General features: G+C 38.4%; 1 protein-coding gene across 23 annotated transcripts in view; it reads left to right on the forward strand.

Annotated features, from left to right (window-relative positions):
• The window catches only part of LOC105481129 (unc-80 homolog, NALCN channel complex subunit), a 231613-nt gene that overhangs the window by 16627 nt on the left and 196350 nt on the right, over window positions 1-18636 (forward strand). For all 23 annotated transcript variants that reach the window (XM_011740446.3, XM_071073877.1, XM_011740447.3 and 20 more), the window contains 2 exons: window positions 1840-1913; window positions 5462-5601. In XM_011740446.3, the coding sequence (XP_011738748.2) occupies window positions 1840-1913; window positions 5462-5601 (214 nt within the window). The remainder of the gene's footprint in view (window positions 1-1839; window positions 1914-5461; window positions 5602-18636) is intronic.

The following is an 18636-nucleotide window of genomic DNA, read 5'->3' on the forward strand; positions in this document are numbered from 1 at the left end:
GGAAAGACCTGAAGGTGGAAGAGAGTGATACAGATGATCTTGATGCTGGGTAGGCCTAGGCTAATGTGTGTGTTTGTGTCTTGTTCTTAACCAAAAATGAGAATGCCTGGCACATAGTGAGTAAGCAGTAACTGCACTTGTTTTAAAACAAAAAAGTTGCCCAGGCGCAGTGGCTCACGCCTGTAATCCCAGCACTTTGGGAGGCTGAGGTGGGTGGATCACCTGAGGTCAGGAGTTCGAGACCAGCCTGACCCACACGGAAAAACCCCATCTGTACTAAAAATACAAAATTAGCCGGGCTTGGTGGTGCCTGCCTATAATCCCAGCTACTTGAGAAGGCTGAGGCAGGAGAATCTCTTGAACTTGGGAGGTGGAGGTTGCGGTGAGCCGAGATCACGCCATTGCACTCCAGCCTGGGCAACAAGAGCAAAACTCCATCTCAAAAAAAAAATTCTTCTTAAAGTAAAATAAATATATGAGTATAAAATAAGTGTATAAAAACCATAAAATATACTTTTATACTTTTTAATACATACTATACATACTACATACTAGTATATGTAGCAATATATACTATAAAATATATTAAAAGTATAAAAGATAGACGGGCAGATCACGAGGTCAGGAGATCGAGACCATCCTGGCTAACACGGTGAAACCCTGTCTCTACTAAAAAAAATACAAAAAACTAGCCGGGCGAGGTGGCAGGCGCCTGTAGTCCCAGCTACTCGGGAGGCTGAGGCAGGAGAATGGCGTAAACCCGGGAGGCGGAGCTTGCAGTGAGCTGAGATCCGGCCACTGCACTCCAGCCTGGGCGACAGAGTGAGACTCCGTCTCAAAAAAAACAAAAAACAAAAAACAAACAAAAAAAAAAGTATAAAAGATAAAAAATATATAAATAAAAGTAAAATAAAAATACAAATTTATAAATATATGACTATATTAAAAAACTTATAGAATAGTTAGAAAGAAATTAAATATTTTTGTGCAGCTGTATGATGTATTTATTTTTAGCTTAGTATTATTACAGAAGAGTCAAAAAGTTTAAAAAACTAAAAAGTTTATAAAGTAAAAAAGTTATAGTAAGCTAAAGTTAATTTATTATTAAAGAATAAAAACTTTTAAAAAATAAATTTAGCAAAGCCTTCATATTCACTCACTACTCACTCACTGACTCACCCAGAGCAACACCCATTCCTGCAAGCTCCATTCATGGTAAGTGCTCAGTATAGGTGTATAATTTGTTGTCTTTCATACCGTATTTTTACTGTATATTTTCTGTGTTTAGATACACAAATACTATTGTGTTATGATTGCCTACAGGATTCAACACAGTAACACACCGTACAGGTTTGCAGCCTAGAAGCGCTAGGCCATGTAATATAGCCTAGATGTGTAGGTGGTTATACCACCTAGGTTTGTGTAAGTAAACTCTATGATGTTTGCACAATGATGAAATTGCCTAACAACACATTTCTGAGAAAGTATCTTTGTCCTTAAGTGATGCGTGACTGTATATGTAAAATGCTTAGAGAACTTTGTATATATAAGGTGCTGAGTAGGTGTTACCTATTATTGTTATTTTTAGTATTGCCAACTTTTTAGCACCTTAACTTACTGAGTCAGACTGAAGAGATGAATATCTACATTGATAACCCAAAAAAATGCTAACATTTTTGAATTGGTTATTTGAATTTCTCTTACAATATGCATTAATGTCTTCTTTTAAAGTAATAATGTTCTATTAAAATAGCTTTTCTATTTGAAAATGAAATGCACTTATGAAATAGAAAGAACTTATAACCTTATAAAATGATGGAACTTCTTCCATCTTTTCAGCTAAGAGAAGTTCTCCTATCAACAGTCAAAGCCGGACCTGTGAATCACCAAATCAAGATGCAAGACACTTAGAGGTTAGTTTATTATAATTATAAGAAGAAGGGAGGCAGTAAGTCCTTGGACATAGTGTAGTGTGAAGGTAAAGACATGAGTTCTAGAATCATACTACCAGGCTCAAAGCCACTCCTCCTTTATGAATGTGCAACTTTTAACAGTCTCAGGTTTTTTTATCAGTCGTGTATGAAAATTAATTTTCTGTATCTCCTCAAAGCATGGAGGTGCGGAAACAAGACAATATACAACTAGTATTTTATCTCAGTGCTTAGTGTGTAATGAGTTGTGCTTTATATCAGTGGCTTACATGTAACACTCAATAAGTGTTAGTTATCATTACATCCCAGATTAAATAACATATCACCTTGTTCTCAATTATTGAATCCCCTAATGTTTGTTAAGTAACTCTAATGTAGGTAGAATAATGCTGCTGGAGGTCAGGAAGAGGGAGTTGGAAGGAGTTATAAGATAGTCCTACCCCTTAAGGAATCTTAAAGTTTAATGAGGGGTCAAGACTAACCCACATAAAACAGAAGATGCAAAATATGATATAAGATGCAGAATATAATTCAGTGCAAATTTGTCATGTTTGATCAAGAAAAGAAAGAAATGAAGGCCAGAGTAATTGAAAGCTACATAGAAATCGATACTACCATTAACTTATGGCATTAAATGAACTGCTTTGACTTTCAATTCAACATGTGCAAAGTGAAACTTGCTGCCTTCCATCAAAATTGGATCCTCTTTCCAACTGTTACTGCTGCCAGGAAGATTATCACTCTTTTTACCCTTCAACCTAGAAATTTTGGAGTCCTATTACATCTACCATTTACTGAGCAATTACTAAGTACAGACACTGTGATTTATATGCTGTAAGATGTATATATTTTTCACATTTAACATATTTGAAATTGAGTATGCTTAACAATCTTTGGCCTTTTATAATCTCCCTACTGGTAGCTGTCTTGATATGGTTGTAATTCTTGTGCAGCATGAATTTGGTCATTTCCAGCATCTAAATTTGCATCATCAGGGTCAGTGAATTATAAGCATATGTCAGAGGGAATAGTGGAGAAGTATTTTAAGAGATAACACTCTTGATACAGAGGAGGTTATTCTTTGGAAAAACTCAAATATTAACAACTCGGGGTTGAAAATTTTAAATGTGAAGTAGTTTTAGGAATACCTACACCAATTTATTTCACTTATACTTTCCTCTTACATATACACAGGATGGAAATATAATAAAAAAGCTGTGCCTATAAATAAATGTAAAATAGCTCTTTCAACAAGTATAAAATTAAAAATCCCCAATGATAGAAATAAAATGTCCTAGTTTAATTAACAGGGTATTTTTTTCTTAACGTTACATAAAATAATGGTGTGTCTTCTAAATGATGACATCTTAGATACAATGAAATACATACATCTCATATTATGTTATACTTAATCCTCTTGATTTGATTTCCTGCTAAGTCATATTGTCTTCTTTTCTTTATGTTGCTCAGATGTTTTCTTTATTCTTTATGCCCACTGCTATCCTCTAAATCCAGGCCCTCATAACTAAATTGCAGTTGAACCTACCTAATTGAATTTTCTACTTCTAGACTGTTCTTCTTTGCATAAATACCACTAATAATTCCTGACTAATTTCCTAATATATCATTTATTTATTAACTCACCATTCCACGTAAGGCATTTTATGCAAGTGCCATCCTTGTATCATGTCCCTTTCTCCTTAGGAACCTATAGTGGATCCTATTGACTGTCGCTGCAAGACCAAATTCCTCTCCCTGTTTTTTTGTGCCTCCCACCACTTGGCACCACCTTTGCTAAGTGACCCTGTTTCTGATTATCCCTTCAGTCAGTTATCTATTATCTCTTAACTTACAGTGCCTGCTCATTTTAGCCTCCAAATCCTTGCTCAGATTGTTTCCTCTAACTAGAATCTTCTCTTTCTTTCATCTAAATTTTATCCTTTTAAGGACCAATTAAGATCTCAATTTCCCCTAAACTCTTGTCCAATTAGTCTAAGCCTGCACTGTCCAATATGATAGCCTCTAGGCCTGTGTGGCTATTGAACACTTGAAATACAGCTAGTCTGAATTGAGAGTGTAGAATGTACATCAGATTTTGAAAATGTAATATAAAATAGAATGTAGACTTGGCGCAGTGGCTCATACCTGTAATTCCAGCACTTTAGGAGGCTTAGGCAGGTGGATAGCTTGAGCCCAGGAGTTTGAGACCAGCCTGGGCAATATGGCAAAACTGTGTCTCTACTAAAAATAGAAAAATTAGCGGGGCATAGTGGCACACGCCTGTAGTCCCAGCTACTTGGGAAACTAAGTGGAGAGGATCACCCAAACCTGGGACATGGAGGTTGCAATGAGTCATGATCACACCACTGCACTATGAATTGGGTAAGCGAGACCCTGTCTTAAAAAAAAAATAAAAAGTAAACATCTTAATAATTTTTGTATTGATTCTATGTTGAAATGATAATTAGGGGTCAAAAAGAATATATTATTAAAAAAAATTTCACCTGTTCATTTTCACTGTTTTTAATGTGGTCTCTACAAAATTTAAAATCAGATATGTGGCTGTTTGTGGCTTGCATTATTTCTATTGGACATGTTTCTCTGACCTATACTTACCTGTCTTGAGACATAACTGTAAGCTCATGAGCTTAAGGGTCAGATTCATCTAATTTTTTAAATCTCTCAAATCACCTAACATGAGGCACAGATAATATGCTTATGCTAAAGAATTTTATGGTCAAGTGCAGAAGACTTAATTCATGGAATTTCTAGCTGTATTTGTCTCTCTTTCCATCATGATTGAATAATGCCTTATTTTGGTGTGTAAAAATTAAAATTGTAAGGGCTAACCTTCCAGATAGACTGTTGAGGGTCTTTATACTTTAGTAAAGAATTTCACCTATAATATCTATGGAAAAATATCTCACATTACCTGGGCAGAATTACATTTATCAGCTAAATGTAATTAAAATAAGCTACCTGGTAACAGAACTGCTGAATTGTACTTATAAATCAGAATAAAGGTAATAAAGGTCATTGTGTCTGATTAGGAAAGTGTATTGCATCTCTCCACTGATGAATGAAGAAAAAGTTAACCTTGTACTTCTGTTCTCATGTTCTGGCTTCAATTTGATTAGCTCCTAGTAACCTAGTGCTTCTATTTTAGCCTCATGCTTCCATTCAGTTCACCTCAGTATGATGAATTCTTGATATGTAACTCTCCTGTAGATACTGGGTACGGAAATGAAAAAGAAAATAATTAAGAACAAAATGAAACAAAATATATGAAATTACTTTGCCTGATGCTTGAAATGACACGGGTGATCCCTAGAAGTCTGTTTCTATTCTCTCTGAGATGAAATCAAAATCCCTTGGCCCATAATATCATAATTAACTATGGTGAAAAAAAAAAAACCCATATATGGAACCATGTTGTGGTATGGTAGCTAATTCTAGAGGATATAGCTACAGGGAAAACAAAAAACAAACAAAAAAAACAAAACCTAATCTGCTATCTCTACCTCCAAAAGGGACTCCAGGTGGTTTGTGAAACATTCCAGTCAGATTCCATCTCACCCAAGGCCACCATTTCAGGCTGCCACCGAGGAAACTCCTTTGATGGAAGTCTGTCCTCCCAAACTTCCCAGGAAAGAGGCCCATCACATTCCAGGTACCTGATTGCAATGGTAGGGACAAAATGTGTCACTGGTCACCAAAAATCAAATATGCATTTTAACTACTTTTATAGCCTCTGTTCCTTACAATATGTGTTTGCATAATATGTGTATACATATTCTTGGTCAAGGCATAATTAATAATTGTAGAAATATGCTATGAATTGCTTTTTTTTAAACAAACTAGGGCAAAAGTGGAAAGAAGCTTCTAATTAATGAGATGTCTGAATTAGATATTAGTTAAAATGTTTAAGTGCAGAACTCAAATGATTTTATCAGAAGATTATGTTGCAGAGATATTAAAGGATCTGTTTTAATATATAAGGATATTTTATACTGCTAGATCCTTGTATTAAAATTAATGCTTCTAAATTACATAGGAATTTAAAAGTCTATTCTTTGTAAATATTCTAACCCTGCCCCTGTTATTTGGTGTACGTAGTGAATTTGCTTACAAACACCTTCCCCAGAAACAAGAAATAGTCTATTTATTCTTATTCCCTGTTGAAATTAGAGACACCTGGAGTCATGAGGTTTGACACTCTACCTATGGGGCAAGAGCTCCTGAGACCATTTGTATATCCCTATTTTCAAATAAAATTATAGCCTAGTAACGTATAGTATTTTAAAAAGGAACATTTTTAAGACTAGTTTTATTGAGATGTAACTTATATACTGTAAAATTAACCTATTTTAAGTTTACAGTTTGATATGGTTTGGCTGTGCCCCACTAAATCTCAACTTGAATTGTATCTCCCAGAATTCCCATATGTTGTGGGAGGGACCCAGGGGGAGGTAATTGAATCATGGGGGCCGGTCTTTGCCATGCTATTCTCATGATAGTGAGTAAGTCTCACGAGATCTGATGGGTTTATCAGAGGTTTCTGCTTTTGCCTCTTCTTCATTTTTCTTTTGCCACCACCATGTAAGAAGTGCCTTTCACCTCCCACCATGATTCTGAGGCCTTTCCAGCCATGTGGAATGGTAACTCCAATTAAACCTATTTATGTTCCCAGTTTCGGGTATTTATCAGCAGCATTAAAACGAACTAATATAGTAAATTAGTACCAGTAGAGTGGGGCATTGCTGAAAAGATACCCAAAAGTGTGGAAGCAACTTTGGAAGTGGGTAACAGGCAGAGATTGGAACAGTTTGAAGAGCTCAGAAGAAGACACGGAAATGTGGGAAAGTTTGGAACTTCCTAGAGACTTGTTGAATGGCTTTTCCCAAAATGCTGATAGCGACATAGACAATAAAACCAGGCTGAGTGGTCTCAGATGGAGATGAGGAACTTGTAGGGCACTGGAGCAAAAGTGACTCTTGTTATGTTTTAGCAAAGAGATTGGTGGCATTTTGCCCCTGCCCTAAAGATTTGTGGAACTTTGAACTTGAGAGAGATGATTTAGGTTATCTGGCAGAAGAAATTTCTAAGCAGCAAAGCATTCAAGAGGTGACTTGGGTACTGTTAAAGGCATTCAGTTTTAAAAGGGAAACAGAGCATAAAAGTTCAGAAAATGTGCAACCTGACTATGCAACAGAAAAGAAAAACCCATTTTATAGGGAGAAATTCAAGCCAACTGCAGAAATTTGCATAAGTAAGGAGCAAGGAGCCTAATGTTAATACCCAAGACCATGGGGAAAATGTCTCCAAGTCATGTCAGAGACCTTCACAGCAGCCCCTCCCATCACAGGCCCAGAGACCCAGGAGGAAAAAGCAGTTTCGTGGGCTGGGTCCAGGGTCCTCGTGCTGTGTGCAGCCGAAGGACTTGGTGCCGTGGGTCCCAACTGCTACAGCTTTGGCTGAAAGGGGCCAATGTACAGCTCAAGATGTGACTTCAGAGGGTGGAAGCCCCAAGTCTTGGCAGCTTCCATGTGATGTTGAGCCTGCAGGTGCACAGAAGTCAAGAATTGAGGTTTGGGAACCTCCATCTAGATTTCAGAAGATATACAGAAATGCCTGGATTCCCAGGCAAAAGTTTGCTGCAGGTCCAGGGCCCTCATGGAGAACCTCTGGTAGGGCAGTGCAGAAGGGAAATGTGGGGTTAGAGGCCCCACACAGAGTCCCTAATGGAGTGCTGCCAGGTGGAGCTGTGAGAAGAGGGCCACCGTCCTCCAGACCCTAGAATGGTAGATCGACTGACAGCTTGGATCATGCACCTGGAATAGCTGCAGACACTCAACACCAGCCTGTGAAAGCAGCCGGGAGGGAGACTGTACTCTGCAAAGCCACAAGGGTGTAGCTGCCCAAGACCATGGGAACCCACCTCTTGCATCAGCATAACCTGGATGTGAGGCCTGGAGTTAAAGGAGATCATTTTGGAGCTTTGAAATTTGACGGTCCCGCTGGACTTTGGACTTGCATGCCCCCTGTAGACCCTTTGTTTTGGCCAATTTCTCCCATTTGAAATGGCTGTATTTACCCAATACCTGTACCCCCATTGTATCGAGGAAATAATTAACTTGCTTTTGATTTTATAGGCTCATAAGCGGAAGGGACTTGCCTTGTTTCAGATGAGACTTTGGACTGTGGGCCTTTGGGTTAATGCTGAAATGAGTTAAGACTCTGGGGGACTATTGGGAAGGCATGGTTGTTTTTGAAATGTGAGGACATGAGACTTGGAGGGACCAGGAGTGGAATCATATGGTTTGGCTGTGTCCCCACTAAATCTCAACTTGAATTGTATCTCACAGAATTCCCATGTATTGTGGGAGAGACCCATGGGGAGATAATCGAATCATGGGGGCCGGTTTTTCCTGTGCTATTCTCATAAGTCTCAGTGAATAAGTCTCACAAGATCTGATGGGTTTATCAGTGGTTTCCGCTTTTGCTGCTTCTTCATTTTTCTCTTGCTGCCACCACATAAGAAGTGCCTCTCACATCCTGCCATGATTCTGAGGCCTGCCCAGCCATGTAGAACTGTAAGTCCAATTAAACCTCTTTGTATTCCCAGTTTCAGGTATTTCTTTATCAACAGCATGAAAACGAACTAATACACAGTTTAATGACTTTTAGTAAATTTACAGAATTGTGCAACTACCACTGCAATCCAATTTAAGAATACTTTCATCACCCAAAAAAGTCCCTTGTGCCCATCCCTTGTGTCACTCCCATTCCCATTCCCACACCCAGCCCCAGGTAACCACTAATACACTTTTTATTTCTATTGGATTGCATTTCTAGACATTTCATATAAATGGATTCATACAGTCTGTGGCCTTTTGAATCTGGCTTCTTTCACTTAGCATAACGTTTTTGAGATTTACCCACATTATAGCATGTATTAGTAATTCATTCCTTTCTATTGCTAAATAATATTCTTTTTTTTGCTTTATTTCTTCTAAAAAAAAACAAACAAACAAAAAACCAGACACATGTGCAGAACATGCAGGTTTGTTACATAGCTATATGAGTGCCATGATGGTTTGCTGCACCTATTGACCTGTCCCCAAAGTTCCCTCACCTCATCCCCAATCCCACAACAGGCCCCGGTGTGTATTGTTCCTCCTCTGTGTCCATGTGTTCTCAGTGTTCAACTCCCACTTATGAATGAGAACATGTGGTGTTTGGTTTTCTGTTCCTGTGTTAGTTTGCTGAGGATGATGGCTTCCAGCTTCATCCATGTCCCTGCAAAGCACATGATCTCTTTCCTTTTTATGGCTGCATAGTATTCCATGGTATATATGTACCACATTTTCTTTATCCAGTCTATCATTGATGGGCATTTGGGTTGGTTCCATGTCTTTGCTATTGTAAATAGTGCTGCAATAAACATATGTGTGCATGTGTCTTTATCTTCCTCTGGGTATATACCCAGTAATGGGATTGCTTGGTCAAATGGTGTTTCTGGTTCTAGATCTTTGAGGAATCACCATGCTATCTTCCACAATGGTCAAACTAATTTACATTCCTACCAACAGTGTAAAAGCATTCCTATTTCTCCACAGCCTCACCAGCATCTATAGTTTCCTGACTTTTTGATAATCACCTTTCTGACTGGCATGAGATGGTATCTCATTGTTTTGATTTGTATTTCTCTGATGATCAGTGATGTTGAGCTTTTTTTCATATGATTGTCAGCTGTGTAAATGTCTTCTTTTGAGAAATGTCTGTTCATATCCTTTGCCCACTTTTTGATGGACTTGTTTGTTTTTTTTCTTGTAAATATGTAACTTCCTTGTAAATTCTGGATATTAGACTTTTGTTAGATGGGTAGATTGGAAAAATTTTCTCCCATTCTGTAGGCTACCTGTTCACTCTGATGATAGTTTCTTTTGCTATGCAGAAGCCCTTTAGTTTAATTAGATCCCATTTGTCAATATTGGCTTTTGTTGCAATTGCTTTTGGCATTTTAGTCATGAATTATTTGCCCATGCGTGTGTCCCAAATGGTACTGCCTAGGTTTTCTTCTAGGGTTTTTATGGTTTTAGGTTTTACATTTAAGTCTTTAATCGATCTTGAGTTAATTTTTGTATAAGGTACAAGAAAGGAGTCCAGTTGCAGTTGTCTACATTTGGCTAGCCAGTTTTGCCAGCACTATTTACTGAATAGGAGATCCTTTCCCCATAGCTTGTTTTTGTAAGGTTTGTCGAAGATCAGGTGGTTGTAGATGTGTGATGTTATTTCTGAGGTCTCTCTTCTGCTCCATTGCTCTATATGTCTGTTTTGTACCATGCTGTTTTGGTTACTGTAGCCTTATAGTATAGTTTGAAGTCAGATAGTGTGAGGCCTCCAGCTTTGTTGTTTTTGCACAAGATTGTCTTGGCTATACGGGTCTCCTTTGATGCTTCTTTGATACCATATAAAATTTAAAATAAATTTTAAATTTAATTTATTGTAAACTCATTATTTTATTTTAAAAAAATAAATTAAGGTTTTTTTTTTTTCTAATTCTGTGAAGAATGTCAATGGTAGTTTGATGGGAATAGCATTGAATCTATAAATTACTTTGGGTAGTATGGTCATTTTCATGATTTTGATTCTTCCTATTCAGGAGGATGGAATGTTTTTCCACTTGTTTGTGTCCTCTCTTATTTCCCTGAGCAGTGGTTTGTAGTTCTCCTTGAAAAGGTCCTTCACATCCCTTGTTAGCTGTATTTCTAGGTATTTTATTATCTTTGTAGCAATTGTGAATGGGAGTTCATTCATGATTTGACTCTGTGCTTGCCTATTGTTGGTGTAAAAGAATGCTTGTGATTTTTGCACATTGATTTTGTAAACTGAGACTTTGCTGAAGTTGCTTATCAGTTCAAGAAGTTTTTGGGCTGAGATGATGGGGTTTTCTACATAACAATCATGTTGTCTGTAAACTTGAGACAACTTGACTTCCTCTCTTCCTATTTTAATACCCTTTATTTCTTTCTCTTTCCTTATTGCCCTGGCTATAACTTCCAATACTATGTTGAATAGGAGTGGTGAGAGAGGGCATCTTTGTCTTGTACTGGTTTTCAAAGAGAATGCTTCCAGCTTTTCCCCATTCAATAGGATATTGGCTATGGGTTTGTCGTAAACAGCTCTTATTATTTTGACATGCATTCCATTAATACCTAGGTATTGAGAAATTTTAACATGAAGGGACGTTGGGTTTTATCAAAGGTCTTTTCTGTGGCTATTCAGATAATCACGTGCTTTTTGTCTTTAGTTCTGTTTATGCGATGAATTATGTTTATTGATTTGCATATGTTAAACCAACCTTGCTTTCCAGGGTTGAAGCCAACTTGGTTATGGTGGATACCTTTTTTGATGTGCTGCTGGATTTGGTTTGCCAGTATTTTATTGAGGATTTTTGCATCAATGTTCATCAGGGATATTGGCCTGACATTTTTTGTTGTTGTTGTGTCTCTTCCTGGTATTGGTATCAGGATGATGCTGGTTTCATAAAATGAGTTAGGGAGGAATCCCTCCTTTTTAATTGTTTGGAATAGTTTCAGAAAGAATGGTACCAGCTCTTTGTATTTCTGGCAGAATTCAGCTGTGAATCCATCTGGTCCTGGGCTTTTTTTGGTTGGTAGGCTATTAATTACTGCCTCAATTTCAGAGCTTTTTATTGGCCTATTCAGGGATTCAGCTTCTTCCTCGCTTAGTCTTGGTAGGGTATATGCATCCAGGAATTTATCCCTTTCTTCTATATTTTCTAATTTATTTGCATAGATGTGTTTATAGTATTCTCTGATGGTAGTTTGCATTTCTGTGGGGTCATTGGTGATATCCCCTTTATCATTTTTTACTGTGTCTATTTGATTCTTATCTCTCTTCTTCTTTATTAGTCTAGCTAGTGGTCTATTTGTTTTGTTAATTAAAAAAACAAACAAACAAACGAAAAAAAAAAAACCTCCTGGATTTGTCGATTTTTTTGGAGAGTTTTTCATGTCCCTATCTCCTTCAATTCTTCCCTGATCTTAGTTATTTCTCGTCTTCTGCTAGCTTTTGGATTAGTTTGTTCTTGCCTTTCTAGCTCTTTTAATTGTGATGTTAGCATGTCGATTTGAGATCTTTTTAGCTTTCTGAAGTGGATATTTAGTGCTGTAAATTTCCCTCTTAACACTGCTTTAGCTGTGTCCCAGAGATTCTGGTACGTTGTCTCTTTGTTCTCATTGGTTTCAAATAACTTCTTGATTTCTGCCTTAATTTCATTATTTACCCAGGAGTCATTCAGGAGCAATTTTCAATGTTCAGTTTTCATGAAATCATGTGGTTGTGAGTGAGTTTCTTAATCCCAATTCCTAATTTGATTACACTGTGGTCTGTGAGACTGTTTGTTATGATTTCAGTTCTATTGCATTTGCTGAGGAGTGTTTTACTTCCAATTATGTAGTTGATTTTAGAATGAGTGCCATGTGGCACTGAGAAGAATGTATATTCTGTTGATTTGGGGTAGAGAGTTCTGTAGACGTCTACTAGGTCCACTAGATTTAGAGTTTAGTTCAAGCCCTGAATATCCTTGTTAATTTTCTGTCTCATTGATCTGTCTAATACCGACATTGGGGTGTTAAAGTCTCCCACTATTATTGTTTGGAAGTCTAAGTCCCTTTGTAAGTCTCTAAGAAATTGTTTTATGAATCTGGGTGCTCCTGTATTGGGTGCGTATGTATTTAAAATAGCTCTTCCTGTTGAATTGTTCCTTTCACCATTAGTAATGCCCTTCTTGGGCTTTGTTGACCTTTGTTGGTTTAAAGTCTGTTTTGTCAGAGATTAGGATTGCAACCCCTGCTTTTTTTTTTTTTTTTTGACAGAATCTTCCTCTGTTGTCCAGGCTGGAGTGCGGTGGCATAATCTCGGCTCACTGCATCTCTGACTCTTGGATTCAAGCAAATTCTCCTGCCTCAGCCTCCCAAGTAGCTGTGATTACAGGTGCCCCCCACCATGCCTGACTAATTTTTGTATTTTTAGTAGAGACAGGGTTTCACCATGTTGGCCAGGCTGGTCTTGAACTCCAGACCTCATCATCTGCCCACCTTGGCCTCCCAAAATGCTGGGATTACAGGTGTGATCCACCATGCCTGGCCAACCCCTGCTTTATTTTTTTATTTTTATTTATTTAATTATTTTTGCTTTCCATTTGCTTAGTAAATTTTCCTCCATCCCTGTATTTTGAACCTATGTGTGTCTTTGCATGTGGGATGGGTCTTTTGAATACAACACAGAGGTGGGTCTTGACTTCTTATCCAAATTTGCCAGTCTGTGTCTTTTAATTGGGGCATATAGCCCATTTACATTTAAGGTTCGTGTTGCTATGTGTGAATTTGATCTTGTGATCATGATGGTACTTGTTTATTTTGCACATTAGTTGATGCAGTTTCTTTGTAGTGTCATTGGTCTTTATATTTCGGTGTGTTTTTTCAGTGGCTGGTACCGGTTTTTCCTTTCCATATTTAGTGCTTCTCTCAGGAGCTCTTGCATGTCAGGCCTGGTGGTAACTAAATCCCTCAGCATTTGCTTGTCTGGAAAAGATTTTATTTCTTCTTTGCTTATGATGCTTAGTTTGGCTGGATATGAAATTTGGGGTTGAAAATTCTTTTAAGAATGTCGAGTATTTGCCTCTGATCTCTTCTGTCTTGTAGGGTTTCTGCTGAGACGTCCGCTGTTAGTCTGATGGGCTTCCCTTTGTAGGTGAACTGGCCTTTCTCTCTGGCTGCTCTTAAGAGTTTTTCCTTCATTTTGACCTTGGGGTATCTGATGATGTATCTTGGAGTTGATCTTCTCATGGAAGATCTTAATGGTGTTCTCTGTATTTCCTGAATTTGCATGTTGGCCTGTCTTGCTAGGTTGGGGAAGTTCTCCTGGATAATATCCTGAAGTGTGTTTTCCAGCTTGTTTCCATTCTCCCCACCTCCTTCTGGTACTCCAATCAATCATTAAGTTCAGTCTTTTTATGAAGTTTCGTATTTCTTGGAGGCTTTGTTCATTCCTTTTCATTCTTTTTCCTCTATTCTTGTCTGCATGTCTTATTTCAGTAAGGTAGTCTTCAAACTCTGATATCATTTCTTCCACTTTGTCGATTCGGCCGTTGATACTTGTGTGTGCTTCATGAGGTTCTCATTTTGTGTTTTTCAGTTCCATCAGGTTGTTTATGTTCCTCTCTAAAGTGGTTATTCTAGTTAGCAATTCCTCCAACCTTTTATCAAGGTTCTTTGCTTCTTTGCATTGCATTAGAACATGCTCCTTTAGCTCAGTGTAGTTTTTTATTACCCATCTTCCGAAGCCTACTTCTGTCAATTCAACCATTTGATCCTCCATCCAGTTCTGTGCCCTTGATGGAGAGATGTTGTGATCATTTGGAGGAGAAGAGGCACTCTGGCCTTTTGAGTTTTCAGCATTTTTTGGTTGATTCTTTCTCATCTTCGTGAGTTTGTCTAGTTTCCGTCTTTGAGGCTGCTGACCCTTGGATGGGGTTTTTGTTGGGGCCTTTTTGTTGTTGTTCTTGTTGATGCTGTTGTTGCTTTCTGCTTGTTTTTCTTCTTCAAGAGTCCGGTCTGGTCCCTCTTCTGTAGGGCTGCTGCAGTTTGCTGGGGGTTCACTTCAGGCTCTGTTCATCTGATTTGCTCCCGTGCCTGGAAATGTCATTCAAGTAGCCTAGAGAGCAGCAAAGATGGGTGCCTGTTTCTTCTTCTGGTACCTCTGACCTCGAGGGGTACCAACATGATGCCAATAGGATCGTTCCTGTACAGGATGTCTGAAAATCCTCTTGGAGGGTCTCACCCAGTTGGGTGGCACAGAGGGCAGGACCTCTTTAACAAAGGACTTTGTCCCTTGGTGGAGAGGGTGTGTTTCACTGGGGAGAAACTCACTCGTCTGGACTTCCCAGATTCCTCAGAACTACCAGGAGGAGAGGCTAAATCTGCTGGTCCACAGAGACTGTGGCCACCACTCCCCCTGGAGGGGCATTTCTGCCTAGGGAGATCTGAATTCTGTCCCTGAGCCTCTGTCTAGAATTATTGGAGATGCTGCAGGGAACCCCCACCCAATGAGGATGGATGGGTCAGGTTTAGGCCTGAAGAGGCACTCGTGGCTGCAGACTGCCACAGCCAGTGTGTTAGGCTGTGGGGACAAGTCTTGGGACCAAGCCGTCCAGCCACCCTGGCTCCAGCAAGGAAAAAGCACAGCCTGGAGCTACAGAAATGGGTGCCTGCCTTTCCCTGTTCAGGCAGCTTAGTGTGTTAGGCATTTGCCAGTCCAAGTGCTGGCTGCTGCCCCTTCCGCAAGGAACTCAAATGGCTTAGACAGCAGGCTGCCACAGCCGTCTGGTTGCCCCTCTCCCTGGGAGTTCCATAGGCTTTAAGCAGATTCCAGCTGAGAGGCTGTAAGTATCTGAGTGTTCCGGGGTTAGGACGCTCAGGCCCCAGTGGCATGGGTTCGTGAATGGAATCTTCAGATCCGTGAGTTACACAGTTACACGGAAAAAGCACTGTCGCCCTGGCTGGTAGCAAGTTCACTCACCGCCTCCCTTGGCTGCGGGGAGGGAGTTCTGGGACTTCCCCATGTGACTCTCAGGTGGGCTGCTGCACCACACTGTTCTTCCTTCTCTCCATGAGTGATGCCAGCCTTCTAGTCAATTTTGATGAGAGAGCCTGGATACCTTGGTTTCCAGTGAAGGATTCACACGCTTATGTTTTTTTTTCAGCGGGAGCCTCCGAGCACCACGGCTTTTAGCCAGTCATCTTGGCCCATGTTGTCTTTAAATAATATTCTATTTTATGGATCTATCTTATTTTTTATCCACTCATCTGTCAATAGATATTTGGGTTATATCCACTTTTTATCTGTTATGAATGATGCTGCTAAAAGTGAGCACTTATGAATTTTTCCGTGGACATAGGTGTTCAATTCCGTCGGTAGATACCTACGAGTAGAATTGGCGGGGTGCATGGCACATTCAAGTTTAATTTTTTAAGAAATTACCAACCTGTTTTCCAAAATGGCTGTACCATTTTACATTCCCTCTAGCGATATATGAAGGTGTGTTCCTTTATATCCTCAAAAACACTTGTTATTGTCTCTTTCTTATTATAGCCATTCTAGTGATTATGAAGTGGGATCCAATTGTGGTTTTAATTTACTTTTCCCTAATGAGTAATGATAAATATATTTTCATGTGATTATTAGCTATTTGAATATCTTCTTTGATGAAATGTCTGTTGAAATATTTTGCCCCTTTTTAACTGAGTTGTCTTATTATTAAATTTTTGAGAATGTTTTGTATATTCTGGATACCAGTCCTTTATCCAAAAAAAAAAAAAAAAAAAAGGGTTCACAGATATTTCCTCCTAGTATCTGGCTTACCTTTTCATTTGATAATTTTTAAATGATCTACCTCCAACTGGCACTAGAATCAGGCTACATGGGTGCATTGTTTTTGAAAGATTTCTTAGAATTGTTGAAAGCACAGTCATATTAACACGATTTTAAACCAAATTACTACTATCTTATGCTTTAAAAAATAATAGGTAAATAATGTATATGTCTTTGTGTCTTTCTTTGGACCTTAAAAGCAAGTGGCCCAGTTGAATAATCTTCTGCTGGTAGAGAATATGAAACTTTGATACCAATTTTGGTTGTATAAACAGGGTTGTTCGTATTTATCCACTGATTCACTGTCCCAGGTCAATAGTGATAAGCATTTAAAATTATACATGAAATCTTAAAAAGTGTTGAACTCATAGAAGTGGAGTAGAATGGTAGTTATCAGAAGCTGGGAGGAGGGATGGGTGGGGAAAGGGAGATGTTGATCAAAGGGTATAAAATTTCAGTTAGATGAGAAGAAGGAGCTTTAGTGATCTGGTGCACAGAGTGGTGACTATAATAAACAATAAAGCATTGTGTATTTCAAAGTTACTGAAAGAGCAGGTTTTAAATATTTTTACCACAAAATCGTATGTGAGATGATGATGAATTTGTAACTTAGTTTGAGTTAATCATGCCACAATGTAAACATATATTAAAACATCACAATGTACTTCATAAATATGTAATATTATCCATCAACTTAAAACAAAAATTTGAAAGTCAAAAATATTAAAAGTAATATGGAAGGGACTCTGTGAGGATAGCCAATCCAGTATCCTATAACTTAGCTGATGTGCTGACAACTTTAAGCAATGATCAATTTAGTGCTCCCTTATGAAGCTTGTTTTATTTTTAGGTAGCTCTATTTAGTGGAATGTTCTTGTAGGTGATCAAAATTTGCTTTTCTGTAGTTTCTATGATTCTTGCATTTGTTTTTACTGCTGTGTAACAAATTACAACAAGCTTAGTAAATGAAACAGCACACATTTATTATCTTTCAATTGTAGGGAAAAACCCAGGCCCAACTTAGTTGGGTTCTCTGCTTCAAGGTCTTACCAAGCTGAAATCTAGGTGTTGGCGTGGACTGCAGTTGCCTCACAGGCTTAACTGGGGAAATATCCACTTACAGTTTCTCTCAGGTTGTTGACAGAATTCATTTCCTTGCAGTTCTAGGACTAAGATCCTTATTTTCTTGCTGGATATTGGCTGGTGACTGGTCTTAGTTTCTGAAGCCTGCCCACGGTTATTTTCCATGTGGCCTTCTTCATAAGCTAACTCAAAATATGGCAGCTGATTTGTTGAAAACCAGCGAAGGAGAGAAATCCTCTTTAATTCCAGTCTGCTAATACAGTGTTTATAATGTGACATAACCACAGGAGTGATGTCTCATTAACTTTGTCATATAAGTAACCTAATTATGGGAGTAACATCCCTTTGCCTTTTCCATATTTTATTGGTCATAAATAAGTCACAGGTCCTGCCTACACTCAAGAGAAGATGATAAAGGGTGTGAACACCATCAGATGGGAATCAAGGGTGTCTCTCCTAAAATCTGGCTACACAGTGCTTTTGAAGATGTACAAACTCTTCCCATATTAGCCTTCCACTGATTCAAAAGTAAGCATTATGACCACCACCACCTCCACAAGGGTTTCATTTTATTTGATGATAACAAAGTTATCAGTGACATAATTAAATCAGATTTGGGGAAAGGTAGTTACTTAGGACACGGACTAAGAGAATAACAATAAGAACTACCTTTTTGGATATCTATGTGTGCAAAATCGTGCTAAAGTGTTTACATTTATTGTATTATTTAAATATTCATATACTCATTTATTTCTATGTCAGTATATGCCACCACTATTGGCCTAGATATTCTAGTCAAAAATATGAGGTTCACTCCACACCAAGTCCTTTACATTCTGCCTTCTTAATGTCTGTCAAATCTTTTTTCTCCAACCTCATAGTCACTGGCTTAGTTCATATCCTTATCATGTCTTACTTGGATTTCTTTTTTTCATTTAATTTTTTAGGGACAGGGTCTCACTCTGTCACTCAGGCTGGAGTGCAATGGCATGATCACAGCTCACTGTAACCTCAGACTCCTAGGCTTAAACAATCCTCCTGCCACAGCCTCCCAAGTAGATAATGTGCACCACCAAGTCCTACTATTTTAAAAAACTTTTTTTTTGTAGAAACATGGTCTTTCTATGTTGCCTTCTATGTTCAGACTGGTCTTGAACTCCTG

This window comes from Macaca nemestrina, chromosome 11 (genome assembly GCF_043159975.1).
Source record: "Macaca nemestrina isolate mMacNem1 chromosome 11, mMacNem.hap1, whole genome shotgun sequence".
NCBI lineage: Eukaryota > Metazoa > Chordata > Mammalia > Primates > Cercopithecidae > Macaca > Macaca nemestrina.